The sequence below is a fragment of the Synchiropus splendidus genome, chromosome 9 (assembly GCF_027744825.2).
Source record: "Synchiropus splendidus isolate RoL2022-P1 chromosome 9, RoL_Sspl_1.0, whole genome shotgun sequence".
NCBI lineage: Eukaryota > Metazoa > Chordata > Actinopteri > Syngnathiformes > Callionymidae > Synchiropus > Synchiropus splendidus.
In genome coordinates this window covers 856,662-881,819 of record NC_071342.1, presented here as the reverse complement: position 1 = coordinate 881,819, position 25,158 = coordinate 856,662, and the positions used below count along the sequence as shown (strand labels likewise).

Genomic DNA, 25,158 nt, shown 5'->3' with positions numbered 1-25,158 from the left:
ACTCTGATCAAGTGCCTTCTCCTCAGAATAATAGGTATGTATGTATGCTCCTTATTGAAACACGCTGAGTCATGATGTAATAAAGCTAGACAGGAAAAAAGCTTGGTTCTTATTCATTCTCCGGTTTTTGTTCCCCTGTGCTCTCTGTTATGTTTCCCGACAAATTCACAGAGAAAAACCAGCGCAGAATCATAATATGGAAATGCATTTTTTTGGTTTAAATTAGTCTGAATCAGTTTAGTGAATGTGCCACATTTTCGTGGAATTAAATGAAACATATTCACCGTGCATGCATGCGGGCGCACGAACGTACGGTCAACAAATTTTTAAACAGGCATTGTCATCCGCTACTATGCTGTCTATTAGACTGTCACTGCCTGATGCGGTCAGCTGGAAATTCTGGGACTGGAACCGGAAATTGCGCATGTTTTACCAACTGACGTTTACTGGTAAGCGCATCCATCCATGGTTATATCACGTACAGCTGATGAAAGTTTCTTTTTTAACTACTTAAAATTTTTACTTCTACAGTCTAGATTAAGGGTTCTGGTTAGGTTTAGGTCTGTGCAGTCCGACGCCCTCAAAGAGAACCAGAGGGGACATTTTGCATTCGCTTTTGTAGCGAACAGATCTGTAATCCGAACCGGCACCAAACAGATGTTATAATTCGAGGCGACAGCTCCCACTCCTGCATCAGGGCACCCCCTCGGGACATACCGTCTGCTCCCACATTGAGCAACACCGGGACGTGACGTGCTCTCAGTGACAGCAGATGACTGTCCGCCTATTCTAAGATGGATGCTGCCACCTTGTGGAGAGCGGGTGACCTGACACCCCCTTGTCTGTTCAGGTACGCTACAGCAGTCGAGTTGTCCGACCTGATCATGACATGGTGCCTTTCCACGCGAGGAGCAAAGTGGCGAAGAACTAGGTCCACCGCCATCAACTCTAAAACATTTATGTGGCGGACCTGACCAGACTCCACCCACGCTGTCTCCGTCCAGCGCCCTGCCCCAGCCCGACAGGGACGCGTCTGTGAACATGTGAAGATATCGAGGGACACAACTGATCGGCATGCCCCTTATCAGACGTGCACGAGAGTCCCAGAACATCAGATCCCGACGTGCCTGTCCGGACAGCACCAGACAGCGATTCTTGTCCTTCACTGGGTCCAGCTTCAAGCGGCTGAACTGGGTGCGCTGCAGACATGAGCCGCGACATGACATTGCAGGCTCTCACACGGGCGTTGTCTCTGGCTGTCGCTACCTCATCATCAAAAAAACCCATCTCCGTGTCTTCCTGATCCACTCTCGCCCCTTTTTTTTTAATAAAGACGAGACTTCCTGGTCGAGACATTCTCTCTCCTGCACTGTGCAGGGTGGAGAGACAAAATGCCCGAACCTCCCGCGTGAGCCACACTCGTCCGCTAGGGGTCGCACAAAATGGTCGGTCGTCATCTTCCCCACATCAGAACCGGTGGTCCGTGAAGATGGTGACGTCCTAACTCCTACTCGGAAAACGCGTCGACAAGCAGGAACCGTTGTATTAGGCCACAGGGGTCAAGCCAGGACTGCAGAACCACTTGCAAGTACATGAATTACCAGGCAGAGAATACTTTTGGGATTTTTCATTGAATCTGAAGTCAGATGAAGGAGTCTTTCGTCTCCTCCCTCCACAGAGCACCGCTGCTGGAAGGGCCTGGTCTCGGCTAGCTCACCTCCTGTTCATGGGTCCGTGATGGTTGCCGCCTCCGGTCCTCACTGCTCTCCTCCTGGCGTGGACCCCTTCGGTCCTCCCTGCAATCGGACTGGGAACTAGGCCGCTTGCACGGGGGAGGCGCCTGCCTCTTCTCCGTGCCCACTTTCAGCATGCCAGAAAGCGGGGCCGCCGTCTTCCGTGAGCTCTCCAGCTTCTCCAAATGTTCGGTGATCCCCTCACCTTGTAGGAAGGCCGCCATCGTTACCTGGGCCTCCTGTAGCTCCTCCCTAGTCAGGTCCTCTTTGCTGTACAGCATCCTGTCCATCGAGCAGGCCAAGAGCGACATGTTGATGGCCATGCCGTGAAAACCCTCTATACTACTATTTCATCAAGACCCACAAAAGAGTCTGGGTCGAAACAGAAAAATCTAAGCATCATATACATTAACCGATCAGGTAACACAAAGGCAAAGAATATAGCATGATGTGATCAAAACATAACAAAAGCTTTTCATTATTTTTAAATCTTGCAATGTACTGTGGAATAACAGGTAACATGTGCAAACGTCATAATACTATTTCAATGACACCCACAAAAGAATTTGGGCCAAAACAAAAAAAAAAAAAAAAAAAGAAACAAGTGTCATATACATAAACCGAGTGGGTAGTATGACAATAAAGAATAAATTGTCCCTAGAAATGTGAGCAAAACTCTATAGACACTTTTATTATTATAAAAATAGCAATTTACATAAGAATTGCACGCGAGATGAGCAAACGTCACAATACAAGTAGTTCATCGAGACCCACACTAAAAAAATAAAATGAAAAATAGAACGGATGTTCGCCATATTTTGTGTTCAGACAGCGGAGAAACCTGAAAGCTATTGAGAAGTAAAATATACCAAGGTGACGTTTTTTGAAACATTTCTGTCAAATGGATTGACAAACTTCATTATTGCATGTTTTTCAGTGAGACTGGGTTGTCAGAGACGTGACCTTCCCAACCCGACCCTTTGAGGACCAGTTTTCCCACCACAGGGTTAATGCCTTTGGTTCAAGAACAACGATCAGTTTGGGATGTGATTTGAAACTTTGAGTTATCACAGTTCATCTCAACAATGCTCACTACTACCTGTCATGTTCCGTTCATCAGTGCGTTCATTAAAAAATACTTGAACTGTTCATGGCACTCGATGGTTCGGTGTCTTTCATGCCATCATTTGAAAAAAAGGCTTGTCATGTATCTGCAGTGTGGTGGTTAACACATCTGCCCAACGTGTGGAAGGTCCTCGGCTTGAAACCAAGCACAAACCACTTTGGCTTCTTACAGAGGGGAACCCTGACAACTTGCCTGTGATTTCCACCGTATTATCCACCCCTCTGGAACTCGGATTGAAACCTCTGATAAAAAGTGCCGAACAAACGAAAAAGTCTCACAAACCCTTGATGACAATGTCTTGAGTTGATGTGTGGTTCAAAATCTGAATCAAATCAGTTTTTAATTGAGTTATGGTGGTCCTACACTCTCTGCAACAGCAGAAGTGAAGTTCTGCCAAGGCTTCATGAAATACTGCCATTATTTTCACAGCTCAGTAGGTGGCACTCTAAAAATTGACATGAGGCTTCACTGACATGTTTGTTCAAATCAGAAGAAGTGTGCCATCTGAAAATTAAGGCTGGTATGTTGAGCTGGTTCTCTTCTTTGAGATGATATATCCAGTTGCTGAGAACAGGCGTTCATTTGCCTTCCACCAAGAAAGGAGACTCTCAGTCTTCAGAAGAGGCTGCCCTACAAAGTATATCGGCACCTGTAACGGTATAACAAATGAAAACAAATATTTTGACAACATTGGGATAACAAATGTTAAAAAAAAACACTTATTCATATAAATACAACTTCCCTCATTTGCCATTGCATGATTTTGAGCATCCAGTGAGTGATAGAGTGAATAATGGCAGACATGAGATACAGTACGACTGTGCTTTCCTGTTGTCCATATATATGTGAAAGGATATAACTTAATGGCGACGAGGCATGGCTTCACGTTGTGCTTAACCGGTGTAGAGTTGGCGTTAGGGTTAGCCTAACCTAACCCTCATCACTAGCAAGGCGTGTTAAGGCAAGAACGCGAAGCACACTGGTAAGCTGATTGTTGTGACATGAATAAAGACACTGGCATCACGCATGCCTGCAATCTACATATACCCATCCCGCCTTTTCACAACAAAAAAAAGTGTGTGTATTTGTGCAGTTACGGTAGCGACACCGAAAGCTCCAGTGAAGTGTTGAATGTGTCGAAATGTTTGTTGTGTTTTCTGAGATGACCGATAACAATGTGCTGTGTACTGAAATAAATAGACTTTATGTATTGTAAGAATATGGCTTCAACGTCTTTTACAAATAAATACACACATTGTCATATAATAACATGCATATTTTAAAAAATATATAAAAAGTACCACAAGGGGTTAGTGGAATCTTTCATTGGATTCACATTCAGGATGCCTGGCTAATATACATGTTTTTTTGTTTTGTTTTTTTAATAGAATTCTGAAGTAAAGTGGTGGGATTCGATTAAAAAAATTGAGTTAATGACAGAATTTGTGATGAATTAATCTCAATTAATCACTGCTTAATGGTATAAGAATATTTGCCACAAGAAGCCACATTTTTCAATTTGGATGAATTTGGTATATTACTGAAACGAATGATGGAGCCATACATACATTTAAACAACAAAATATTGTTTATTTTCAGTTTGACAATAGCACAATAAATCATGATGGTGTCAATAAGTTTTTATATCACCTTTTTGAAAAAAAAAGCTCTTTTAATGTCTTGAAAATATTTGTAGTGTAGTAGTGGAAACCCTGGCCATTGTGTAGTGAAAAACCTCCCTGAACAAAAGCAAACACATGCTTTTGTTTGCTTTTGTTCAGGGATTCCTCCATGTTTGTTGTTGTTGTTGTTGTTGTTGTTATCATCCTAGCTGCCACGTGTCTTGTGCATCAATGTGATCAGTGGACCAGGAACTCCTGCACTTACAAAGGTTCCCTGTTGTCTGGAGAGCAAACTGTTAAATTAAAAAAAATAAATAAATAAAGTTGTAATTAATTGTAATGATGTTGTAATTAATTAATCGTAATTGATTCGTCAAAGTCCCACCATTTATATATATATATATATATATATATATATATATATATATATATATATATATATATATATATATATTGTCTTCGCCATGGAGGAGCCTGAATGTCTAGCCTTAATGGTAAAAGTATTTCTAGATTTGTTTATTATCTAGATTTTATGTTTATGTAGATGTATGTTTCCCCAAATTCATATGGCATTGGTGGAAATTAAATTATTCATAATTATATTTATAGGGTAATGACATGGAACCTCTGACCACATCATCAGATCCCAGTGATAAAGAACCATATTTCATATGTCAAATGCCACGTCTGCCCCGTTTTTTTGTTTTTTTTTTTTGTCAACAAAAAGGAATGGCTTGACTTAAGGAAAACTCAAAAAGGACGAGGCTTTACTGGGCTGCAATGGACTGATGTCGTTTCGAAAGGAATTATAACAGTCCATCCACACTGCAGCTTTACATTTAAACAGCACTCATCAAAAACATTACATTCCCCTAAAACCAGTTCACTTTTTAAATGCTTTGGTTATTGCCGATTTGAGGATTTCCGAGGATTGCCCTGTCACCTTCACCATCGACATAAAAGATGAGCACACCCTGAAAGCTGATGTGGTGAGGTGTGCCATATTTCCTGCAGGCATTCCAAACAGTTTTCCTAAGGCTGTATGTAACTCAAGCAGTGAGGAGGCCTGTCATGTTCATTTGTGATGGCTCTCTTGTTTCACTGTATTCCATCTCATTCATCTCCTGTGGGATGGCATTACAAGAACTTTTACAAAAGTACTATGAAGTGGACGCTGGCCAATTCCAAAGTGAAAACTCACTAGCATAATAATCAAGAGCATCCTTTCACTAACCCCTTGTGGTATTTTTAATATATATATATATATATATATATAATCATTTCCAAGCCTTGTCTCCTTCCATTCTAATTCAAATGAATTTCAAGGTATAATTTAATTGAGAAAATTTAAAAACATTGGAAAAATGATTTCATTGTATACAGTAGTTCACCAAATCAGTGTCAATTCAGTCTGTCAGGTAGGTGGCTGCAGGGATTTTTTTTATGTCCAGCAGATGTTGGCATTCAGTGACAGTATCAACACAGTGTGTCATTGTGTGGAAACGCTTGATGCGTTTCCACACAATGATCACTACACCTTGTGTGTTTGTTCGCTGGTGAGTGTACCTAAAATTCTGTGCTTAGAGTAAAGTTACATATCGGTTATAGCTGTACAATTAGTCATTTGTGATTTCCTAAACGTATTTAGAGTGAGCTAAAGGTGCAATGGCAGTGCGAGTGTCACGGCTCAGACAATGTGCAGAAGCCAAGCGCAGGAAGTATAGAAAGGCTGATACCAATATGCCCACAAAGAGTCCAAGACAAGAGCCAACACAAATGGGGCCTGGCCCGAGTCCAAACAAATAACTAAGAGGAACTCCAACGGAGCAAGCTCAACCGAAATCCAGGGAGCATCAAAAGAGTCCAGAAACACACTGACAACAGGTCGGGCACGAGTGACAAGGAACTAAGAAACAAGAAAACATCAAATAGAATAAACTTACAAAAATTCTCAGGCACAAAGGCAAAAAAAAAAAAGTCAATCCAGGAAGAAAAAAAATATGTGGAAGTAAAAGGCCAAAATGTTCAGAACAGGAGTCCAAAAGCAAACCACCGTGTAGAAACATTCACAATGTGGAGCTGCATCAACCTCCAGCTTCTCCTTTAGAGGTGGAGGTTCATCAGTGAGAAATTGATTGCAGCTGCTGATCGCGCCCGACACTGTCAAGAGAGTTAAAGACACACACACAGGAGCAGGAAGTAGCTGACAAAATAAAAGCATGGTGTGAGGGGCCATGACAGTGAGAGCAGCTGAATGAATGACAATATTGAAACTTTTGATAGTCATATTTATTGTAATTATTTAGAGTATAACCTATACTTTTAGCAGTGAAAACAAAAATCAAGTCTTTTACAGAACAAACAGCAGCAAGAACAAACAATAGTGCAAATAGTGCAATGCTGAGAATCATAAAACAGAAACACAACTATACCAAACTGGGAAATTAACTGCAGTGACAATGGTTTGGTAACACAAATATTTTCAGCCACACAAACAAAATAAATCATTTTCGTAACTCTAGATATTATGATAAATAAAATAACAAATTAAATAAAAAATGCTGCATAAAGTGCTTCAGTAGTGGTAGTAAGACATTTAGGAATTTCACTCATCAACATTGCTATCCCACAAACCAATGACTGTACCTCATGTGGAGAAGCTTCTCAAACTTGAGCTCTGACGGCGTGTTTCTCTTTGGAGGGAGAATCAGTTCTCCCAAGGCTAAATAGACCTTATACTGGGGCAACGGAGGGAGTGGCTGCATTAAGTTTGAGAGACATTTTTTTATCAATGGAAATTGATTCAGAATGCCTCAACCTGTTTCTTCTTTGATTTGAGGTATGAAGCTTCTTTGTTCTCTGCAAAGCCAAAGAACTCCTCCTCTCTGCTGGTAGACAGTTGCTGTGTGGTGGTGGTGGCAGCAGACTTGCCTTCACCAGATCCCTCCGCTTCGGATCATGCAGCCAACGAAGCTTGAATTTTGGTAGCGTCACAGCACCAGGACAGAATCCTCACTTCCGAGGACACGTGCAAACCTTGTTTTGATGGCCTACAATGACACATGACAAGAAAAAGTAACTATTCAATATTCCATGAGACAGTAGGCATTGTTTAAAAATGCACTAAACATCAGCAGCATGCCATAATTTTATACAGAATCTATTTTAATTAGGCGTGGGACTTTAACGAGTTAATTACAATTAATTAATTACAACTTATTATTATGATTAACTAATTACAACAAAAACATAATTAAATTGAATTGAATTGAACAGTTTGCTCTCCAGACAACAGGGAACCAAAAGCAAACAAAAGCATCTGATTGCTTTTGTTGAGGAATGTTTTTCTCTAACAATGGCCAGGGTTTCCACTACTCTGGATGTACTTGAAATTCTTATAAAATTGAAATTTTTATACAAATATTTTCATGACATTAAAAGAGCTTTAGTTTAAATAAGGTGGTATAAAAACTTGAATGTCGCCACCATCGTGATTTATTGTGCTATTGTCAAACTGATGTAAAATAAACAATATTTTGTTGTTTAAATGTATGTATCGGTCCATATGGGTCCAATTGAAGGATGTGGCTTCTTGTGGCAAATATTCTTGTATGATTAAACTGCGATTAATTGGGACTAATTAATCAGAAATTATCCAAATAATAAGATTCTTTTTTAAATCGAATCCCACCCAAAATTATTTTATAATATCCACATCACAGACACTGGCATCTGTGATACAGTATTTTCCGATTTTCACTTCTTCCATTTGTTTCAGTTTGCCAAACACCAACCTCCCTCTACCTTTAACCAGGACACTGTTCCTGAACTCCTGCTTCTGCTATCAACTTTGGAACACAGACCTGACTTTACTTGAGCTTTTTGTCATGTCCATGTTCAGCACTTTTATTTTGTTGTTCCCCAGTTGTGTGTTTTTCTGTTTCCTCTCCTGCTTTCCTGCAGCTTCACAGCTACACAGCTGGGACCAATTTTGCAATCAAACCTCGCTGATTTCAACACCTTGGCTCCAGACTGTGTTGGCAGAAGGTCACTTCACATCCACAGGTAATGATCTTCCTCTTGTGCCATTGCTTTCCTATGTGATTGATAGATTTGGCTTGTGTCAGTTGATCAGTCGAGGCCTCATTTAATAGCTCATTGCTGACATCTGCTGGTCATTGGATGTAACCCAGATGTTATGTGGTTAACTGTCCGTTGATTTGTCAGTTGTATGTTCAGTTACTTGATGTGCTTGTGTAACTTGGACATATTCAATCATTTTCACTGTGTTGGGGCTCAGTCGATTCCTTTTTTCGGATATGATTTCCCATGCCTTTGAGAAAATCTTCTCGCAGGGAGAGAAGCAGGCGTGCAAAGGAACCAAATTGCCAACTGGTAAAGGTGTGGATATGTGGTTTTGTGGTCCTTCCAAAACAACAGTGGGTCCTCATTTCTTGAAATGTATTTTTGGATGAGGTACCGTTGCACTTCCACAATAGCCTCAGCTTCAGCATTGGACACGCCCCGACTCTCATTTACCGACGTGTCAAATAGACTCCACAGGTTCCCACCACCTAAAAAAAAGACAGCACTTCATGATAGTATTATAGTAAACATGAAAACAGATATAAAATGTTGATTGTGCTGCCGCATTTTCATCCTTCACTTGAGGCCTTTGTGGAGGAATTGATGGCAGAGAGATTATGTTGGCGCACTCCGTTTTCAGTCTTTCTACGGCCTCATTTGCTCTCAACTCACTGTGGAATCCAAGTACTTTCAACCGTGGATCCAGCAGTGTTGCCAGTGTCATTACACTGGCAGTCTCTAGTTTGGCCAGATGATCCCTCAGCCTTACTTTTAAAATGTCTGTCAACATTTTTGGTGTTTCTGTGGTCACATTAGAAGCTTCGCAGTTCACTGCATGCAGAAGCATTTTCATCTGTGGTATCACTTTAGACCCGACACCCGTTTCTCCTCTAACAGCTTAACAGTGGCCTGGTGGAATGGGCCAAGCACTTTAATGATTTCTTCAATTGTTTTGAAGTCACTGGATGTGAGTTGTGACAGTAAAGCAAGGGCAGCCCCCATGGCTTCCCGCTGCTCAAAGACACGCTGGAGCATAAGCAGTGTGCTGTTCCAGCGTGTTTCTACCTCCATTAGCAACTTATGTTTTGGTCTTCCCATGGACTCTTGCATGTGGCCAAGGCGTTCTTTAGCAGTTGTGGAGGTCCGGAAGTAGGCCACAATTTTTCTGGTTTTTGCTCTTATTTCAGACAATATGGGGACCTGGTCAAATGACTTTCGCACAATCAAATTAAGGGAATGTGCAACACATATGCTTTGCCTTACACCAAGAGTGTGTGCACAGGCTATCATATTGGATGCCGCATCTGTGACCAGGCATTTGACCTAATCTTTTATTCCCCATTCTGCCATAATTTTTGTCTTTGCCTGGGCTAAGTTCTCTGCTGTGTGGCTCTGTGGAAAGTGTTCCACTCCCAGCAGGATGGTGTTCAGAGTGTCCTCCTCAGTAATAAAGTGACACGTCACACCAAGATAGGCCTCCATGTCCATAGAGGTCCACATGTCTGCAGTCAGACTGCAAGCTTTAGCTTTCTGGACCTCTTCTTTTGCCTTCTGCATTTCGGCATGGAATCTCTCCTCGACCATTGCCTTTAGAGCCTGGAAAATAAAATAAACAATAATGCCTCAGATTTATATAGCGCTTTTCATGACACTCAAAGCACCTCAGAGTTCATTCACACGAGGCGAGGGAGATTAGGTCTAACCCAATGACACTATGAAAGCAACTTGGTGGGAGCGGGATTTGAACCGCCAACCCTGCAGTCATTGGACAACCTGCTCAACCACCTGATCTACTGCTGCCCACTACTATGGCACCTGTCATTTACCATACAACAAACAGCATAAATTATGGATATACAATACTCACCTGTCTAGTTGGAATAATATAGGTAGGCTCGAGGAGATCCAGGAGGCTCCTAAATCCCTGATCTTCCACCAGTGTGAAAGGCTGGGAATCCTTCACAACCATGGCAACCGAAGCCTGATCCACAGCATGTTTCCTGGTACCTACACAGACACATTACATTCGATCATGTTGTTATGTTTCGGCCACAGTGAGGGACATGGCATTTTAAATGATTGTGGGTTATTACTTGGCGCGGGTTGTGCACGTTCATTTTCATTCAAGGCTCGGTACTGCCTCAACATGCATGTGGTGTTGTTTGTGTAACTCAGCTCCTTCGAGAAGAGCAAGCACTTCACCTGAAACCAAAAGATTGTTTGAAGAATGAGTGTTGGGATGTGGGGGTTAAAATTTCTATCTACATATATGTTATAATGTATTATTATTATTATATCATGTGTCACAAACATAGTGTACAGAAGGCTCCCTTTAAGATGACGTCACACGTTGCGTGGCAGTTTTGACATGCGCAGTAGTGGTTGAAGTTCGCTCTGAGAGTAGTTGGCTGCCGCTCGTCCTCCTGGGTTTTTTGTCTTAAGTTCCAAGTACATGACCAAAGTAAGTGTTTGTTTTCACCATAGTTGCCTTTCAGTGTTTGGTTAGTCCGTAGTTGTGTGCGTTGCCTTGTGTGCATTTGATATAGTAGTAGTAGTCCGTCGTCGACGAAGGACGCTCCAGCAATTAGCCACCGCCCTTTGCGGCGTGTTAAGTGGTCACGTGATCCAATGGACCGTGTGCGGGTAGTGGCGTTTGTCCACCACACGATGGTGCCCGTTCCCACGGAATGAGAATCGGTTTCTTTGACATGTTTTGTCCATTAAGGTGTGACCATTGTATTGTAATTTGTATAATTTTGTATAATTGTCTTCTGTGTGTTATTTCACAGAAACTATATATATATATACATATATATATATATATATATCAAGAACTTGGACAAATAAACCACACAGTTTACACATCTCTTGAACTCCTGTGCTCTGACCGGCCAACCATCGTGGATTCTTTATCAGTTATCCGAACCAGCATCATCATCGTCCTTCCTCCTCAACATTAAGTGGTCCTTCGAGCCGGATAAAGAATCTACGATGGACCCTAGAGAGATGTACCCGGACGTGCGGCCAAAGCGAAGACCACAACGTCCAGCGAGATTCCAGGACTTCCAAGTGGACTACATTGGCAGTCGGCAAGAAGACCGTCCTCCACCAGGCAAGCCTACACCTCAATCATGGGAGACCCCAACCCAGAGGAGACAAGTATCACCGCCTTACTACGGACGCTACCATGAGGATGCGGCTCATTATGAGATGCCTCCGCTTGCTTCAGTTCGCTTCCAGGACAGTGAGCTTTACAGCGATTTGTCAGCTTCTCCAGGACCTCCAGACTGGGACCCACATTACGAAGGAAGAAGTAGCTATGACGAGAGCTCCCGACTATATCATACCCAAAGAGCCTTCGAATCAGGTCTGAAGGAGCTACATGAGACACAAAAGGAGATGAAAGAACTACTGGATGTAACCCGTTCCTTGCATGCCGTTATGGGTCAACCTGGAAAGCATGCAGGGAAGAGTAACAGCTTTGAACTATCAGTAGAGGAGGATGAAGGAGACTGGCCTGAACCTCCACCCTGGCCTGAAACCAACTGTAGACCTTCGTCACAGCATGCAAAACCTGAATATTGATGCACATCAGATTCGGCCCCTCCCAGCTCCACCCGCAAATGACTGTGCATCCAGCACCTATGTTCAACACCAGTCTCAGCAGCCCGTCCACAGTTTTGCCCCTCCTCCTCCAGTAGATCAGGTCTACAGAGGACCCCCCCCCCAACAATTCCAAAATTCATCCAACCAGACCCCAGTGAGTTCTCTCGACTACATATTGCTCTGGAGAACCTACTTCCTCCAACAGCCTCTGAGCTCTTCAACTATCAAGTTCTGCTCGACCATCTGAAGCTGGAAGAAGCCAAGCTGATTGCGGACGCCTACTTGAATTCCCCAAACCCCTACACTGAGATCATGGCAGCTCTCCATGACAAGTTTGGACAACCTCACCAGCTGGCACTTCGGACAATAGCCACAGTTCTTGAAGCTCCAGAAGTCAGGTGTGGAGATAGCACAGCCTTTCAGAAGTTTTCCCTCCAGATTCAGTCCTTGGTGGGTCTTCTACAGACACTAGGTTCAGAAGGGGAAGTTGAACTCAAGTGTGGTTCTCACGTTGCTAGGCTGTTGAGTAAGCTTCCCCCAGAACTGCGGGCAGACTTTCGCCGCCACCATTACAATTCCATAACTAGTCACACCTTGACTGACTTAGCTGAGTGGCTTCGGTATGAATCCTGGTGTCAGGGATATGATAGTCATGTCGCTGTGCGTAGTGGTAAGGAGAGGTTCACCACCAAAGGGGAGGGTCGTGCAGGAAGGCAGACAGTAACTGTTTTACACGAAAAGGACAATGAAAGGACAATGCTGCTCGCAGAAGCAGCAAAATGTCTGAACATGAACGGCAGTCCAGAAAACCTCCCTCTCCGAACAGTTCGCCACGATGTCCAGGTATTGCATGGACAAACTGTGTCATTCCAAGTTTCCTCAGTGGATCGTCCATCCATACAGCTAACAACCTCAGCCTTGCCCCATACACCTATCCAATGGAACGTCTCCAACGGAAGTTTAAGCACATGCATGGTCTTCCGATCCCGGCCTTTAAGAATGCTACCCCCTTCCTGCTGATTGGTTCTGATCAACCTCACCTTATAACACCGGTTGAGCCAGTCAGGCTGGGCCCCCCCGGGGGGCCAGCTGCTGTACATACAAGGCTGGGCTGGACTCTTGAAGGTCCCGTTCGAGATACGGGGGGGCTATCTCACAGTACGCAGTGCCTCTTGACCACCTCCCCACCACACCTGGATGAGATTTTCCAGCATGTTGAGAGACTCTGGAAACTGGATGTCGTACCCCAACACCCTGAGAGAGAAGTGACTCGCTCCAAGCTTGATAATCATACTGTTGCACTGCTTAAGTCCAGAACTGCCAGGGTAGAGGTGGATGGTATTTTCAGATATGCAACTCCATTACTGCGTCATGAGAAAATGCCACTGCTACATGCCCCAAAGGAGTCCGTCATGCCATTGTTGCGCAGTACGGAACGTCGGCTCCTCAGAGAACCTCAGAAAGCCAAAGATTACTGTGCAGAAATGCAGAAGCTCATCACGTCTGGCGCCGTGCAAGAAGTGAAAGAAGCGAAACCGCCAGAGGAGTGCTGGTACATTCCCCACCACCTTGTGCACCATAATGGGAACAATCGTTTGGTCTTCAACTGCTCCCATTCCTACCTCGGACAGACGCTGAACCAACATCTGCTGTCTGGTCCAACCCTTGGTGCTTCGCTCCTTGGGGTTTCACTGAGGTTCCGAGAGCACCCTGTGGCCATCAGCGGGGACAAGAAAGGGATGTTCCACCAAGTGCGCTTGCTCAACAACAGACAACAGAGTGAACTCCTTTCTTCTGGGGGCTTTGAACTCCTCCTTTGAACTTCCTGCAGAACTCCTACAAGAGTGGTGTAGCTGGGAAGCGGAACTGGACCTACTGTGCCACATCACCTTTCCTAGGCCATACCTTCCGAAGGATGTCAGTCACAAGGGTGTGACATATGAAGTCCATATATTCGCTGACGCTTCTGATCGAGCCTATGGCGCTGTGGCGTATTTGAGAACTGAGGATAGCCAAGGCCAACGGCACCTGTCCTTCATCCTAGCCTGCTCACGCGTGGCCCCAAAGCGCCTTCAGTCCATCCCGCGCTTGGAGCTTTGTGCAGCACTTGTAGCGGCTCAACTAGCCAGTGTCCTGAAGAATGAGCTATATATCAAGAACTTGGACAAATAAACCACACAGTTTACACATCTCTTGAACTCCTGTGCTCTGACCGGCCAACCATCGTGGATTCTTTATCAGTTATCCGAACCAGCATCATAATCTTCCTTCCTCCTCACCACATAGAGACCTGTGCTTCATTATACCTGTCTGTTATACCTTTGTGGGAGATATGTTCTTCGCTTCTTGGGTGGCTCCATCGTCACTCTCTGTCAGTCGAAGTAGCACAGCAATGATCAAAGACTCTTCCTGGTTTTTCTGTGCCTATTTAAGGAGCGCGAATCATGACGCGAGCCAGTTACGTGATCGCTGAAAATGGGGCCTCATTTGCCTTCGGTCTTGTGATATGAGGAAAAAACGAGACGGGCCTCGATACGGGCTCCATTTAATCATCAGCGGAATGGGTCCCAGCTGTGTGTCGCCATTAAGCTGAAGAAGGACAGATGAAGACGCGGAAGCGGGGAGACAGGAAGTAAAACAATAAAAGCACAAACGAACACGAAACCTAACAGTACACCCCCTTCGAGGAGGGCCTCTAGGCACTTTTCCAGCCTTGTCTGGGTGGGTGCCGTGAAACTTGAGATTAAGTCTTGGTCGAGGATGAGGGAGCGGGAGATCCAGTATTGCTCCTCAGGGCCAGTCAATCGCGTATCGCTTTGATGGCGGCGCCTTGTCAGGCAGCGGCTACTGAGGCTCCCGGTAACAAAGCCAAATGTATGTATAATACAATGAAAATGAAACAATCAACGAACGAACGAACAAACAGTGGAAACGGCGCAATGCGTTTATTAGGATATGACCGGCAAACGATCATTAATCTGAGGGATTTCAACGGCTTTTATCCCGTTAGGGCGGAGACACGGACGACCCTACACGACCTCGGTCTGTTCCACCGGTCGGATCCAAGGATCTACAGCATAGCGAAGCCCCGCCAGTGAGATTCAGAGTCCTACAGCACAGCGAAGCCCCTCCCCAGCAGCAGGGATCATCATCACGGGGGACATCGGAGGCGGTGCGAGAGGAAGCAGAAGCGCGGTTGCCGCGGCGGAATTAAGGCTAAGATAAATGCTAACCCGTTCCGCTCGCCGCTCCCGTCGGTCCTGCTCTCTAATGTGCGCTCGCGAGAAAACAAACTGGACTATTTGAAACTGGACTTGAACACCCGAAGGGAGACACGGAACTGTTGCGTGCTGATCCTCACGGAGACGTGGCTCAACTCTTCTGTCCCGGACACCGCCATTAGCCTGGAAGGGCTAACAGCGTTCAGGGCGGACAGGAACAACGTGCTCACAGGTAAAACCCGGGGAGGGGGTGTCTGCATCTACATCAACAACAACTGGTGTATCAACACAACTCCGGTCTCCAGTCACTGCTGTGTGGACATAGAGTTTCTGATTGTGAAATGTAGACCCTTCTACTTGCCACGTGAGTTCACCAGCGTCACAGTGGTGGCCCTGTACATCCCTCCAAGCGCTGACTGCAAACAGGCCCTGAGTGTCCTCCATCAAGCCATCAGCGACGTGCAGTCCACACACCCAGAGAGTGTCTTCATTGTGGCAGGGGACTTTAACCAGGCCAATATGAAGACTGTGCTTCCAGCCTTTCACCAGCATGTGGACTTCGCTACTCGTGGGGAGAACACCCTGGACCTGGTCTACACCAACATCAAGAAGGCGTACAGAGCTGTCCCTCGTCCTCACCTCGGCTCCTCAGATCATCTCTCTGTGTTGCTGGTCCCTGCATACCAGCCCCTGCTCATGAGAGAGAAACCAGCAGTGAGGACAGTGAGAGTGTGGCCAGAGGGAGCCATATCAGCCCTTCAGGACTGTTTCGAGCGTACTGACTGGAGCATGTTCAAGGATGCTGCTACGGACTGCAATCAGCAAACAGACGTGGGGGAGTATGCGACCATCGTCACTCGGGCCAATCAGAAGCCTTGGATGACGAAAGAGGTGCGTGATAGACTGAGGGAGCGAAATGCTGCGTTCAAATCTGGAGATGGAACGGCACTCAGATCAGCCAGGGCGAATCTGAACCGTGAAATCCGGGCAGCGAAGCGCACCCACAGTCGGAAGGTCCAAGGCTTCTTTCAGAATGCCAGCAACACCAGACAACTGTGGCAGGGCATCCAGACGGTCACAGGCTATAAAGCCTCTCCCCCTCCTTGCCGTGACGACATCAGCTTCCTCAATGAGCTGAATAACTTCTTTGGAAGGTTTGAAGCTCTCAATACCAACCCTGCGAGGAAAGCTGCCCCCCACTCTGACGAACAGACGCTCAGACTGGACACCGCTACGGTGCAGAGAACTCTGAGGAAGGTGAACGCAAGTAAAGCTGCAGGCCCTGACAACATTCCTGGACGACTGATTAAGGAATGTGCTGACCAGCTGTCCCAAGTGCTCACGGACATCTTCAACACCTCTCTGACCCAGGCGGTCGTCCCTCCATGTTTCAAGTCGGCCATAATTATTCCTGTGCCCAAGAAACCGACCACCACGTGTCTGAACGACTTTCGCCCCGTTGCACTAACATCCACCATCATGAAGTGCTTCAAGAGGGTGGTTGAGGACCACATCGTCTCCATACTCCCCGCATCATTCGACCCGTTCCAGTTTGCGTACCAGCCGAACCGCTCCACGGAGGACGCCATCTCCACTGCTCTCCACCTGAGCCTGGAGCACCTAGAGAAGAAGAACACTCTGGTTCGGATGCTGTTCCTGGACTTCAGCTCAGCTTTTAATACAATCATCCCACAGGACCTGGTACATAAATTGGAGCAACTAGGAGTGGAGACCTCCATGTGCAACTGGCTGCTGGACTTTCTCACCAACAGAACCCAGTCTGTCCGAGTAGGAGGTAACACGTCAAGTGTTATCTCCCAGAACATCGGCTCCCCTCAGGGATGTGTCCTCAGCCCACTGCTGTTCACTCTGCTGACCCACGACTGTCGCCCCAAGTATAGCAGCAACCACATCCTGAAGTACGCGGACGACACAATGGTTGTGGGTCTCATCCAGGACAATGATGAACTGGCCTACAGGGAGGAGGTGCAACATCTGGTGGACTGGTGTGAGACGAACAATCTGGCCCTCATGCAAACTATGCACTGTTCTCCCTCCTGCCATCTGGCAGACGGTTCCGCAGCATCCGATGCAGAACCACCAGATTCAGGAACAAGGGAAACAAAGTGTGCCATCTTAGAAAATCTATCCACAATGGTCATAACCGTTGTCATACCTGCAGACGGGGGCAAGCGCTTGACAAAATCGACGGCAATGTGTGACCAAGGTCGGCCAGGAAGAGGCAGAGGCAGAGGTTGTAAGAGACCAGCTGGAGGACGATGTGAGGATTTGGAACGATCCAACGATACAGGTCTCAGGAACAATGGTCTCCATTTTCTCTTGGGAGAGAGGATTCTCATGGAGTCTGGACAGAGCATCGGGTTTAGCATTCTGGCTGCCTGGGCGGTAGGTTATGGAAAACCTAAATCTTCCCAGAAAAAGAGCCCAACGAGCCTGACGAGAGTTGAGCCGTCTGGCGGACTGGAGGTACAGAAGGTTTTTATGGTCTGTGAATACCAAAAAAGGGGTTTGAGCCCCCTCTAACCAGTGCCTCCACTCCTGTAGTGCAGCCACAACGGCCAAGAGCTCAGGGTTGCCAATATCATAATTTCTTTCCGCACTTGACAATCCTCGGGAAAAGAAAGCACATGGGTGTACCTTTTGGTCAGACGGATCCCTTTGTGACAGGATAGCGCCGATTCCTGAATCTGAAGCGTCTACCTCCAGGATAAACTGCCGGGAAGGGTAAGAATGACGCAGGATCGGAGCAGAGGAAAACAGAGTCCGGAGCTTGTTGAAAGACTCCTCAGCCTCAGGAGTCCAGACGAAAATCATCTCACTGGAGGTGAGCGCCGTCAGTAGAGCAGCAACCTTGCTGTAATCTCGGATGATGCGTCTGTAAAAGTTAGCGAAGCCCAAGAACTGTTGGAGTTGCTTACGGTTGTTCGGTGTCTTCCAGATTACCACAGCTTCGATTTTTGCAGGATCAGGAAGAAGGCGTCCCTCTCCCAATATGAATCCCCGGAAGCTGACCTGTTTCATGTGAAACTCAGACTTCTCGGCTTTGCAATAGAGTCTATTTTCCAGAAGTCTTTGTAGGACCAGCCGCACATGCTCCTTGTGTTCCTCCTCCACCCTTGAGAAGATCAGTATGTCGTCCAAGTAGACGTATAGAAAATGATTAATCATATCTCTGAGGATGTCATTTACAAGTGCTTGGAATACGGCAGGAGCGTTAGTTAACCCGAATGGCATGACACAATATTCGAAATGACCCAGAGGCATCTTAAAAGCGGTCTTCCACTCGTCTCCCTCTCTGATGCGAACTAGATGAAAAGCATTGTGTAAGTCAAGTTTCGAAAAAATAGTTGCCTGGTTTAGGGGCTCTAAAGCAGGGTCGATGAGCAGAAGTGGGTATTTATTTTTAACATGGATCTGGTTCAAGCCGCGATAGTCAATGCATGGACGAAGAGAGTTGTCCTTTTTGCTGACAAAGAAAAACCCCGCACCCAGAGGGGAGGAGGAAGGGCGAATCAAACCAGCTGCTAGGGACTCATTTATATATCTTTCCATTGACTCTCTCTCTGGGCAGACATTATATAGTCTACTCGAGGGGAAAGGAGCCACAGGAATTAGATCGATGGCGCAATCATAAGGGCGGTGAGGGGGAAAAGAGAGAGCTTGGTCCTTATTAAATACCTCCCCAAGATCGTGGTAACAGGTAGGAACCTTTGAGAGATCCGGAGGTGAGGGTGGGGAGGAAGGGGTGGTCTGAAGGGAACCAGGAGCAGACCTAAGGCAATGAGCATGACAGTGGGTGCTCCAGCCAGCAATCTTGGACCGTCTCCAGTCTATCTGCAGATTGTGTGTGGAGAGCCAGGGAAAACCGAGAACGAGTGGAGAAGAAGAAGCAGGGAGAACCAGAAACGAGATCACCTCAGAGTGGTTTCCAGACAGTGTGAGGGTCAGGAGGGAGGTGCGGTGGGTGACTTGTGGGAGCAGACTGCCGTCAATTGCCGAAAGAGAGCGAGGGGAGTCCAACCTGACAAGAGGAACGGATAATGAGTCAGCAAAAGAGGCGTCGATAAAGTTATCATGAGCACCTGAATCTATGAACACCTCGACCGGAGAGTTCGTCTCTCCCTTGCGCAGGGAGGCAGAAAAAATTATTCTTCCCACTCTAATAGGTGTTTTACTGACCTTATTTTGGGAGACGAGTGGAAGACGGCAGCCTCTAGGACGGACCGGACAAACACGGATGATGTGACCCGGTTGACCACAATATAAACAAAGGCCCCGAGAGATCCGGAGTTGGCGTTCTTCCAGTGTCAGTCTCATTCTCCCCACCTGCATGGGCTCAGAGTCTTCAAGTCAGGAGGAGACTTCGGGCTGAGGGTTAGTTGTAGGTGGAGAAAACGGAACCGGCAACACCATGTGGTGAGTGGGACGTTTCTCTCTGGAATGCTCTCTGATCCTGTTATCTATTCCAATAGCTAGGAGGATGAGCTCCTCCAGAGAGTTGGGTTCGTCGCAGAGAGAGAGTTGGTCCTGTATGTTGGAGGCTAGCCCATTAATAAATATGGACATGAGTGCTGGTTCATTCCATCCAGTCTGGGCTGCTAGGATCCTGAAGCGGATCGAATATTCGGATACCGATTCCTTAGGGATGTCTTGAGTGACAGATACTAAGTGCTTGGAAGCGCAAGAGCCACTTTTGAAGGGAGCATCAAAAACTCGACGCCTCTCTGAGGAGAATGTGTGGAAATCATTCAGAATGGGAGAGTCTTGACTCGCAAAGAGAAGCTGCCCACTGGCTGGCCTTGTCGCGGAGAAGGTTTATACAGTATACAATCCGGGCTCTGTCTGTCTGGAAAAGTGAGGGTTGAGAGTCAAAGACAGGCGAATATTGAAAAAAGAAGTTCTTACAGAAGCCTGGTTTACCTGCATAAACCTCTGGCGTAGGAATGGTCAGCTCTCGAACATTGAATAGTTGTTGTACTGGGGCAGGAGCAGAAGCAGCGACTGGAGCAGGTAAGGTTGAGTCTGCTCCAGTAGGAGGAGGCGAAGATCGCTCACAATGGGCTGAAATATTCTGCAGCTGCTCCAGGAAACCCTGAGTCACTCTCTCTAAATTAGAGATTCTAGTGCCCTGGGAGCCTACAGCCTTCTGCAAATTCAAAACCATTGCTGAGTCAGTTCAGTGGCTAGACGGTTCTGTCATAGTGTAGTTGTAAGGTGACTCAATTCATATGGTTTTAAATTCGCAGATGACTTGAGACAAGCAAGGTTTCTGTTAATCAAGAAGTTTAATACAAAAATAATACACGAACAAAAAAAATGAACTGAGGGCGGCGACACCAAAGTGGAGCGCGGTGGACACAACACCAACGGTGGGGGAATAACCTACAACAGAAAACAGGCGTGAGTTACACTGCACTGTAAAACGGGGACAGCAGAAAACTATGCGCTCGGTAAATACACTCACGAGGCTGAATATAACAAAGGACGCTTGGCAGAAGCGAAAAACAAACACTCTAGGCAAGGAAAAACTAGCAGAAAAGCTCACAGAAAGAGTAAACAAACACTCAAAGAAGCAAATGCGGAGCTGAGGAAAGAGCAAACAGACAGTGGTATAGATGAAGAGAAACAAGAGAGACGCGGAGCAAGAACAAGGAAAGACAAACCAGGGACAAGAGAATCAGAGTAGCAACAAGAGATCATACCACGTATCAGCAGCAGACCATCTAGCGACAACACAGTGGGCAGAAGGGTAGATATCATCGGCGGAATGGGTCCCAGCTGTTTGTCACCATTAAGCTGGAGCAGGACAGACGAAGACACGGAAGCGGGGAGACAGGAAGTACAACAGTAAAAGCACAAACGAACACGAAACCTGACATTTTTGTTACTTTAGCACAGAGATTAAAAACATGGAAAAGCATTGTTTTCTTTGTCTCAGAGGATGCATTATTCACGTGTCAGCATTATGTGCTAAATAAGTGTATTATAGATACTGTCATACAAATTCAATCAGTGTTTAACTGATTTTAACACTGGATGTCAAGGGGGACGTGAACTTGCTGCTTTAAATAGCAGCTTCTCGCTTATCATGACAGGTAAACATACTTGGGGTCTCAAGGACACTGTCTCAAGGTGTTGCAATGACTGAAAGGGGTCCCAGGACTTAAACCCAAAATAGCACTTAATAAGTGCTGGTGGACAGAGAGATGGCAGGATGAACACTGACGATCAACTCCTTCATAGGGTTCATAAAGTTAAGGGGTGTGGTGTCCAAGACCTGGACCATCATCTTCCTTGCCAAGACTGTCTTGGGTGGATGTTTGGACGTTTGAGCTGATGCACGGGAGAGAGTCGCCGAGGCTCTTGGAACTCCAGATCTCCGGCGAGTGTTTCTTTGGGTCTCCCATGTGCACATGAAAAACAACACCTGATTCAAGGTCCAGCTGGGAGATATGGAAGCCCGGACCATTGACCAGCACAGACCGGTGAGCCAGGGGTAGTTACTGCAGTTGCCCGGCTCCCTCTCTCGCCGCTCCCTCCTTCAACTTGTGGTTCATAAGATATATAGAAAATATCTTGTTTTTCTCTTTCTGTGTCCTCGGTTGTTGCTTGTGTTAACATCTTGAATACTAAGCGTATGGTCGGCCACCTATTTTTTATATTAAATGATTTACTGAAAGATTTGTCAAGCAAAACATGCAGTCGTTAATTAAAAACAGAATTTTTGCTGAATGTGGGATTTGAACATTAACAATAAAATCACTTATGGAGGCAGCAACTAGTTCCCAGGATGTAGACACGCTGTATTTAATGAATAATGGTCACACGTGGTGACTTAGCTAATTTATTGGTGAAGCGCTTTGTGGGTGTGAGCTGCATTTTTTTGAATAAAGTTATAGTGTAATTGGTGGTTTGGATTGTTAGATGTCGTTTTTACATTGGCTCACACAGTACCCCAATTTATCTCTTTGTTGTTAATCTAGCTAGGTCTCGACACCATGCAGCACCACTGAGTGACCCCACTCCTCCGGTGAGCTATGCTGGTTATATGGTTTATGGTTTATATGGTTTATAGATAGTATGTGTTCGGAGGGGTTTGGTCCATGGTATGCCACATGCACACATTGTGGGAAGTTGGGGTGTCCAGAATCGCTCTGTTGGGCTCCGACGTCATCACCACCAAATCTCGAGAGAGAGCCCCGAGAACAGGGGTGGGATCCAGGCACCCCGCAGTTGCTTCTGAACCACTGCGCCAGTGTGACTTCCGCCTGGAAGTGCATTGGAAAGCAATTGCAAAATTCCCATGGAATGTCAGCTTGAGTTCTAGTTTAAATGACAGTTTGAAGTTTGAAATACAATTTGACCTCTGCCATTTGCTTAGAAACACATTAAAAAGGTGAGACATTTCAAGTTGCGCTGCTGCCTGAAGCTGCTGTTTCATTGGATCATTGCAGAGTATTAATCAGCAATTAAAACCATTTGTTAGAAAAAGAAACTACAATAATGAACTTCATTTGCTTGAGGTTTTCCATAGCATGTTGGTTTTACACCAGGCAGGTGTGCAGCGTGTGCGTATTGACTAGCTATATAAGGAACTGACCAAACCTGGGTTATTTTGATTACACGTGATGGAGAAGGTCACTATTGGTGATGCTGTGTCCAGATGCAGGTCTGGACACAGGAGACTGCTGAAAGACTGAAGATGGCAAGGTAAAACATGGACTATGGAATACCATGTTGCACATTTACTGAGTAGAAGTGCATAAATGTGCAACAGATAATTCTAGACATGTACAAGAAGTTGTGAATCATGTTTGGTCATAAAGTAGTCGACATGCATGAAAGAGAATGGAATACAGCTGTTACAATAATTTAGACTCTTTCACGAAGTAAAGATGAAGAACAGCCTTAGAGCTGGACACATGTTCATCTTCATGTGTTTCTGCACTGACAATAATTTGGCCTCTGGGGTTTTGGCACATATCAGAGATGCACGTCGTCATTTAGGTGAAGTACATTCAATAGCGGACAATATCAGTGTATAGTGTGCTTTGGATGACACGTTCTCCATAGTGCCCCCAGGTCCCAGTGTCATGGAGCTGACTCCTCAGTCACCTGAAGAGACCTCAGCTCATGAAGGTCCTCTTGACCTCACTCAGGTCCCCTCCACTTCCACCTCATCAAAATAGAAACGTAGAGTTACTGTTTGAATCAGAGTTATAGGGGATGACACACTGTAATTCTGAACAACATTCATGTTACAGAGTCCACACATGATGCCACCTTTCTGCTGCGGGACTTCACACGCAGTCTCCTTGGTCTCCACCACAAAAACAAGTTGGCTTTATATAAAGAAATGCAAGGTCCAAAAAAGCTAGGAAACCTGATGACCACCTACAAACGGGCAAAGGACAGGTCGAAACGAGGGGAAAGAGGAAATGACAGGCAATAAAGTCAAACAGAAAACTTCTGTCACCGACCTCCACTTGTTCTCTTCTTAGTCTGAAATGGCTCTTGAAGTCTGACGGACTGAATAAGGAGACTACATCCTCCTCAAAAGAAATTACTTTATCAACTGACCTGGGAAAATTATGGAGAGTCCGTTACAACCTACGGATTGTTTCATGGCGACAAATATATATATATAAACAGTGTTATTTTTAGAATGAAGGAAATGTCATCACATTCAAAATGTTATGGTAATTTGACTTGATGCTGGCAGTTTCTTGCCTTTTCTTGATTCGACAAAACTACTTACCTTCTCTGAGCGCATTCTGATAAAGAAGTGTTCCCCCGCCTCCAATTCATCAGCCAATAAATCGAAAAAAAGTGATTCTCTCCATCACGTTCTTCGTACCAAGTACAATCCGACTACAACAATCCGAGATTTCCCGATGTATCCGCCCCCTTCGTCATCATCTGGGAAGCACCCCGCGCAGCCGCCGCCTGGTCTCACAAGCCCATTGGTGCTGCTGCTGCCTGGCTGTTCCTGAAAAAGCGTTTCGACACAGTGACACACTGTGCTGATACTGTGTTGATACTGTGTCACTGAATAGTGACATCTGCTGGACATTAAGAATCCCTGCAGGCAACCGAGTTCTACATTTACACTGATTTGATGACCTACTATATATATTAATATCAAATAATTCTTTGCATTCATTATTATTCCATATTTTTAAATAATGTGAAAATGTGCCATCATGTGAAAAATCCAACGTTTTTAAATTTCCTAAATTAAATGATACCTTGTAAAATCATTTGAATTAGAATGGAACAAGACAAGTCGGAAACCTGAGACAAACACACAGATCGAAATAACTACATTATTCTCCAACAGGAGATCAAAATGGTCCTACACGGCAGACAGCTTGCGTTTCCCTTGGAGCTGCCCCCTAGATCCACAAAGACATTCACAAAGAACTGTGAGATTCAACTGTTTCACCAGTTACATCCTGTTGACAGGTGCACTTCCTTAGAAAATGATGGTTAGTCTATTCTATGAATATGTGCGTAGCCCTCTAACGGCCTTCGCTATTGGTTAATCCACATCGAGGCACTGGCCTCGGCCTGAGACTTTGATTGATTGGCTCTCCGCCCAGGAAGGCACCACCCACTATGTATAACTCTCCCCTGCGCCCGCCGTTCTGCTCCCTTTGGAACTCAGCGGAAACAGGCCTGCTGGGCAGCCAGTTAGAGTGCTACGCACATATTGATAGAACCTGGGTTACGTGAGTAACCAT

General features: G+C 45.5%; 1 protein-coding gene across 1 annotated transcript; it reads right to left on the bottom strand.

Moving 5' to 3' along the window:
* Positions 1 to 9,054: 9,054 nt before the first annotated feature.
* Positions 9,055 to 13,823, bottom strand: LOC128765169 (uncharacterized). Its single transcript, XM_053875650.1, has 4 exons — positions 13,796 to 13,823; positions 10,661 to 10,769; positions 10,435 to 10,574; positions 9,055 to 10,163 (listed from the first exon to the last, which is right to left on the bottom strand). Exons 1-4 carry the CDS (start codon positions 13,817 to 13,819, stop codon positions 9,891 to 9,893), a joined length of 546 nt encoding a protein of 181 aa, XP_053731625.1. The 5' UTR covers positions 13,820 to 13,823; the 3' UTR covers positions 9,055 to 9,890.
* Positions 13,824 to 25,158: the final 11,335 nt, after the last annotated feature.